The sequence below is a fragment of the Fulmarus glacialis genome, unplaced genomic scaffold (assembly GCF_000690835.1).
Source record: "Fulmarus glacialis isolate BGI_N327 unplaced genomic scaffold, ASM69083v1 scaffold39934, whole genome shotgun sequence".
Taxonomy (NCBI): Eukaryota; Metazoa; Chordata; class Aves; order Procellariiformes; family Procellariidae; genus Fulmarus; species Fulmarus glacialis.
The window spans coordinates 1,947-9,023 of record NW_009208088.1 but is presented as its reverse complement, the minus strand read 5'-3'; the positions used below and the strand labels follow the sequence as shown (position 1 = coordinate 9,023).

At 44.3% G+C, this 7,077-nt stretch overlaps 1 protein-coding gene across 1 annotated transcript; it reads left to right on the top strand.

The window, feature by feature from the left end:
- Nucleotides 1-836: 836 nt before the first annotated feature.
- On the top strand, nucleotides 837-6,867 carry LOC104070079 (arf-GAP with dual PH domain-containing protein 2-like). Its single transcript, XM_009576366.1, has 9 exons — nucleotides 837-962; nucleotides 1,649-1,740; nucleotides 1,875-1,960; nucleotides 2,312-2,421; nucleotides 3,097-3,243; nucleotides 3,976-4,059; nucleotides 4,444-4,506; nucleotides 5,795-5,872; nucleotides 6,479-6,867. Exons 2-9 carry the CDS (start codon nucleotides 1,652-1,654, stop codon nucleotides 6,695-6,697), a joined length of 876 nt encoding a protein of 291 aa, XP_009574661.1. The 5' UTR covers nucleotides 837-962; nucleotides 1,649-1,651; the 3' UTR covers nucleotides 6,698-6,867.
- The last annotated feature ends 210 nt before the right edge of the window (nucleotides 6,868-7,077 follow it).

The window sequence follows — 7,077 nt, the reverse complement described above, 5'->3', positions numbered from 1 at the left end:
AGCGTGGGACAGGAAGTGGCCTCAGCGCACAAGCAGCTTCCCCAGAGTTATTTGTAGACCGTGCACAAGGCCGGGGGAGGAGAGTGCGTGGGGTGGTTTTCCAGCTCTGGGGGGAATGTCTCTGCACTGGGGTTGGCGCAGAGAAAGGCACCGAAGAGCCTGCTGGAAAGCCCACACCGGGCTGGCACCCTGCACTTGTTCGAGGTGGGAGTTACCCTCACCGAAGCGAGCGGTCGATCGGTAGCCTACAGCAGCTGGAAGAAGACGACAAGTAGCTTCTGTTTGACGTGATAAGGGAGAAGCGCAGGGCGACATGGTGAAAGGGGCTATCTAAGGAAATGGTCTTGCACTCAGAATGCCTCTAAGCATCGAGTGGTCAAGGTCGCTTCAGGGGATGCAGCAGCAGGCAAAAGCAGGAGCTTTCGTGGGCAGTGGACACGGGTCCTCACTCTGGGTGGTTGTACTCTGTTGTCCTCTCGGTAGTGCTCACTGTCCGCAACATCCTTCCATTGTTAATTCAGCAACAGCAGCTTTCCATGCAGAACTAGTAATTAGCTGAGCTTTTACATCACCATTCGGCTGCCTGCACAGTGACATTAATTTTTAAACAAATAGTCGGTGAAAGAGCCTACAAATGCAGGGGCCACATTCTTCATTGGGGAAAGCAGGTGCTGTTCCTCTGAACACAGTGAAGTGACAGCTATAAACAGTGGAGTGGGATTTGATGTATTATGTGTGAAGCCTGGGCTGTGCGTCAGATGTGGTTTTTTGCCCTTGCCTGTGGCTGTGCCTTTTCCCATGTATTAGTTCATTCTTTGTGTTTGTATCTAGATCCAGAGTGGGCTTCTTACAAACTTGGAATATTCATTTGTTTGAATTGCTCTGGAATCCATCGCAATCTTCCTCAAATCAGCAGGGTCAAATCCCTTCGGCTTGACTTCTGGGAGAACGATCTTATAGAGGTACAGAGGAGAAAGCAGTAATTCACTTACTTTTCTCTGCATTTCATCATAGCCTCCTTTGCCTCATAATTCTTATGTCATCTACCATGGACAGAGGAACAAAGCCACACAGAGCCAAGTTAACTCCATGGGTAAATTTAGGGGGGTTTTTATGATCTACTCAGCCAAATTGTGTGATCATGTTTCTAACAGGCCTGCAGTGTATGGTTTTTTTATAGCACACAGTAACTCTTCATTGTGGTTTAGAAGCCCACAGATATTTCCAGATAGTATGTTCTATTCAGTAATCAACATACCCTTCTTAAATATTGGTTCAGACTCTCATCTTTCAATTGAATTCTGTTAATAATATAATCAGAGTTAACGTCTAGGAGGAGATGAAGGTATAGGGTCATCGTAAATATTTTTCTCCTCATTTGTTTTTGTTCTTTTAATCAACAACCACAATCTTGTGTTCCTTCCCATCTGGTTCAGAATTGTAAATACTGAAAAAGGCTCAGCCACCTAAAAAGTGCAAACTATAGTGCCAAAGGGAATTTATAAACATATGTAGAGATGCACTGAGAGTTACGGCGAGACTGAGAAAGAAGTTCAGTGCTCCCTTTGATAAAAGTTTCGTTTTATGTTCATGACATGGTACTGATTTTGTAGTTGCATACCTAAACGTAACTTCTTTTGTATTTCAGTTTATGAAGAAGCATGGGAATCTCTGTGCCAAAGCTAAATATGAGGCGAAAGTCCCTCCTTACTATTACATCCCTCAGTCCTGTGATTGCTTGTAAGTTGATGGTGTATTTACTGCTGCAGACCTTTACAGCTATTGAACTACTGCTTCCCTCTACAGGTCTCTTTGGTTGGTTGGTGAAAATAGAGTAGAGGCAGATCAGCTTTATCCATGTTTTCCTCTTTCAGGGTTTTAAGAGAGCAATGGATTAGAGCTAAATATGAGCGTGAGGAATTTGTTGCCACCCGAGTCTGCCAAGATCCTTGTTCTGCAGGTAAAAGTTAGGATTGTCAGGGAAAAGGTGTTAGCCTTAAGGCCGACAGCACAGTGTTATGTTTGCAACTTTGAAGATCTTTAAGGTTGGCTTCTCATATTTGAACTGTTGGATGTGCAAGCCTTGCTCTGAGTCTAACTTTGAGAAGACGCTCCTAAGAAAAGGCACTTAGACAAGTGCAAGGGTGTATTCAGATCTTACAGTTCTCTAGTTCTCCACTGATTTTTTCATATGAGGTGAAAATTCTCAAATGGAAAAGAGGCTTGAAACTCTATGCCACACCACCATTTAGATAAACAGTCCTGCTATTGTGTTGCCCTTCTTTGACACTTATCTTGGTCCGATCTGCAGGTAGCCGTGAAGGATTCCTCTGGAAGCGTGGACGGGAAAGCAGACAGTTCCAGAAGAGGCGATTTCTCCTATCAGCAAGGGAAGGGGTGATGAAGTACTACACCAAAGAAGTGAGTTCCTCAGCCAGAGTTGGCTGTAGGTAGCTGGTCAACATCCATCCTCAGACCCTGCTCTTCACTAGCAAAACCCAACATAAATAGCTTTGTGTCTAGTTTTGCAGCCAGGCAGCCTGTGTTTGGAGCAGCCCAGATGTTTCCCCGTTAACATATGTGGTATCTTAGGCAATTGCTCTTTTGGATTTAGCCCTTTTCCTCATCCCTTATCTTAACCCTGCAGCCTCCTTTTGCTTAGTGAACAAAGGAAATGGATACTGGCAGTTGAATAGCAAGATGAAGAAGAGCTCTGTTAGCAGCTGTTACCTCTTTTATTACCAAAATATTCTCTCATCAACTGCTGCAGCATCATCCTCAACATGTCTCCCTTTTGTGGGAGAGTGTAGCTAATTGTTCTCCAACTATAAGGCTGGAGATAGATCCCATCCCTTGCAATTCAGACACATCCCCCTCAAATAGCAACCCAGCATTTGTCAAGGAAAGGGAGTCGCTCTTTGCAAGTGATTTTATGTAGCATGTAATTAAGGCTTTATATTTCAGGTATATCCAATATTCAGATATTTTAGGATGCCTGCTTTCTCTTCAGTAGGGATCTAGTTCTTTTACAGCTAATCTGTCCTCCATTACTTCCCCTGAGAGCACATTAATACAGTGATGCTTTTCATTTCACAGTCCAGAGGTCCAAAAGCCATTATCAGCATCGAGAATCTGAATGCAATGTTCCAGACAGAGAAAATCCAACATGTTCATGGGCTGCAGATCACGTACAACACAAATGGTCAAACAAGGAACCTTTTTGTCTATCACGAAAGTGGAAAGGTGAATACCATGGAGATTTTGGAATTAGCAAGATGCTTAGATGTTGGATCTATATTTTGGAAGAGATACCCTGTTTCTGCAGGATCTGGTTTTACTTGAAATCACTATGACTTGTAGAATATAGAAAGTTGCAGAATTTGACACTAATAACTGTAACATCTTGTTCCTGTTCTGTTGGGGCATATATTCAACTTCAAACCCTGAATAGTCTTAAGGCCTCAGTGGGGCACATATGTAAATCTGTGTAAGGTAACTGCCTAATGGTTTTATACAATTCTGTGGTTATATTCTTTGAAGCCTTCTTGACATGCATAGAAAATATTGTTGATCTGCATTATTTCCAAGCAAACAATGATAATTTTAAGAAGTATGTCTATGGGTTTTGTTAGATTTCTCTTTCTTCCCTTGCCATAGTTCTCATGTCTTTCCAGGTACAAAGGTTTTTAAACAATCCGTAACTGAATCAACTGAAAAAGCCTGTGTGCACAGACTTGGGTGACTGTCCATGCTGAGATTGTCTGGGACCTCCCTGGAGGGGCATTTTTAAATTCTTTTGGAGGCTCAGTGTTTTTCAGGTGTCTGAGACAAGTTACTGACTCTCTCTGCCCCTTGGGGAGAAAGTACATCTTTGCAAAGAGGTCACAAGGAAGGAGAAAGGCATTTTGGAGAGGCAGCCCTCTTATTCCTTCTTGTTATTCTTGTCTTTATGTTTGTATTTGGTGTTTTCCCTAGGAGATTGTTGACTGGTTCAATGCCATTCGGGCGGCACGTTACCATTATCTCAGAACAACCTTCCCAACTGTCCCTGAGCCTGAGGTGAGAACTGAACAGGGCTTGAAGCAGTCTATGCAAACATAGCATGGGAAAACAGTTTCTCGCTTCTTCTGCCAGAGTCAGGTGCTCAATCAGCAGCATATAGGTCTTGGGAATGGACAGAAGAGGTAGAAGGAAGGGCCCCACTGGATAACATGCAAAAACATAGTCAACATTTAAGGCCTAAAAGTCTCCATGTGGTCTTTATAAAGTGTAATCTTTTAAAAATCTTATGTTCCTTCTTATTTCAGACTTCCCTTTACTGAGCAGCCAAAAAAACCCCAAGCCCCAAAAGCCAAAATTGATGGTGATTAGCTTGACAGAAACAGAACAGAAAAGCAAGCTTGAATGAGACAGACTTTTTTGTGTGTGTTTGTGTTCTCCTAGCTCATACCCAGGATCACAAGAAATTATGTCAAAGAAGGATATATGGAGAAAACAGGACCAAAAGTAAGTGCATATTTGGCTGTACGCAAACAGGATTATTCCAGATGGAGAATGTCTGATAATTCTATGATACTTACTAGTAAACAATTTGTTGAGTGACTATATGCTTCCTCGGTCGATAAAAGACATTATATTCAAGCCTGTCATGTTCTTTGGAACCATGTTTTATTTTGTGTGGAAAATAAGACTGGGAAGAAGAATTGTCCTTGAAGAGTAAGCAAGATGGATTAGCTGGCAGTGGATGTGCAAAGTACTGTTACGCAACATTAGATGGATTGCTGTATCTGCTAACTGCAGCTCAGAACTGCAGCTCCTGCTAGCGCAGAACATCACATGCTGACTCCCCTACTTCCCTGTTTCTCTTAAAGTCAGTAGCACATAAGTCACATCTGCTTATAGCAGCAAAGTATGATTGAGCAAATTCTCCACAGTTTGGTTTGGGTTTTCTGGGAAAGTATTTGGGCCACTACTCCTTGGAACAGGAGAGGGAGATTTCAGGCTCTGCTGAAGGAGGAGATAAAGGTCTGAGGTCTTGTTTGAACATTGCCACTTCTTGCCTTGCTGTCCTCTGTGCGAACCACGATCGGAAGTCCCATTAAAAAGTTCAGTGGTATAATGCTGATATTGAATAGGCTGGGGTTTTGGCCCAGCTCAGTGCTAGTGTCCCAGTACATCTTCCTGCATGTACTTGCACAGAGAATACTCACAGCCACAAGCATGAAAGATTGTATATTTTTCTCCTGAAGCCTAAATTCTGCTCAAACTGAAGTGAGCCCTAGAAGAGGAGCCTTCAGTTCAGCACGGAGCAATGAATAGCTCAGGGAATGATCAGATGAGTGTAGTTGATGGAATTGGCACTTTTAAAAAACCTACCATTTGTCCCTGCCATTGTGCATCCCGCAATGCTAGGGACAACCCCCCCAAACAAAAATGCTGAAATTTATTGCGCACTCTCCTCATTATCGCCACTGGCCCAGGGATCATTCTCTGCAGTGCTTTCAATTAATCCATTTGCTGTAACTTTCTTAATGCTGGTACTTTGGATCACTGGTAGAACCAAACTTCCATGCTTTACCCAAAGGATTGTCATTGAATGCAAATGTCTAGTTTGAACCCAGGGAGAAAGGAGCTGAGGGCTGCACCCAGCAGGGACTCACCCGTTATCAGTTACGGGGAAGAATGAAACTGAACTCGAGCTCCGGTCATTTAAGCAGTCCAGGGATCTGCCTTGAATAGGCCAAACTCCCCTTTGGGACTTGGTCTTTAAAGAACTTCTACCATCTCCTTGCAGCAGAAGGAGGCCTTTAAGGTGCGCTGGTTCTGCCTGGATTCTCAAGAAAGGAAACTGATGTACTTTAAAAATCCACTGGTAAGAGGAGTGTTCTTCGCTATTCCACAAGCCCCTTCATGAAGTCAGGTGGGGAGGAATGGTCTGTTCTCATCCAGCTCTTTCAGTGGCTGCGCAAGACTGAAGCAAGCTCAGTCTCAAGAGCTCATCTCCCTTGTCAATGGATCTCTTTGAAGCTGAGCTGTTTGGGAACTCTGGCCCTTACAGTGGCTGTGAGGAAGATCTAAGTCTTTTAGAAGTAGCTGCTACTGCCTGTAGCGTTTATAGCCCACTCTCTCCCAGACCTATTGCCATTGTGCCTGTTACCTTAGGCAAGATGAGCAATATACCAACAGAGGCTTGGCAGCCCCAGTATCCTGCTTCCTAGCACTGCTCTAGCCACGAAAATATCTTTCCTTGCTTCTTCTGAACACCCACCAACCAGCTCTGTTAGGATGGGTCCCTACCTCCTTCTGAGCATGCCCATGAGTGTAAAAAGAACTCCAGCGTGTTTCCTGCTGCCTGTCACCAAATCGGTGTCCCCTTCATGCATCCCCAGTTCCTGCTCCACGTCAAAGGATAGAACAGTGTCTGCTGGAGCTGCGCTGTCCACTAGCTAATGGCTGTCTTCTGCTTCCTTCTTTCTAGGATGCATTTGCACAGGGCCAGGTTTTTATTGGAAGGATGGATGAGGGATATGAAGTACGAGCTGGCTTGCCCCAGGGAGTCCGGGTGAAGAAGAGGAAACCAGCGATCACTGTGGTCACGCCAATGAGAGAGTTTGTGTTTATATGTGAGAACGACAGGGAGCAGAGGGAGTGGATAGATGTCTTAAATGGAATCATTGCCCAGCCTTTGACTGGTTAAGACTAGCACTGAGTTCTGGTGAACTGCACTTCTTGGGCTCTGTTCAGCACTGCTCTGTGGCCTCTTTCTGTTGGCAAGGATGGTGCTCAAGGCCCTGCAGTGACTCTATACAAAGGGCTTCTTCCTTCCAACAGCCACAGGCACAGGAAGGGTGGCAACAGAGAAATGAGTAAGAGCGAGTGCAGATGTTCAGAAATTATCTGTGCCCCTGCAGAACCTTGCTTGAAGTGCCTTCTCTCTTCCTACCCTTCTCTGCTTTTGAGCAGAGGAGGCCTTCCCAGCCTGACGTAGAGATGAATCATCCAGCGTTGTCTTACGGAAAAAAAAAACCAAAGTCAATGGATGAAGTCTGACCCCAGAAGGGCTGGCATGCATTTCCT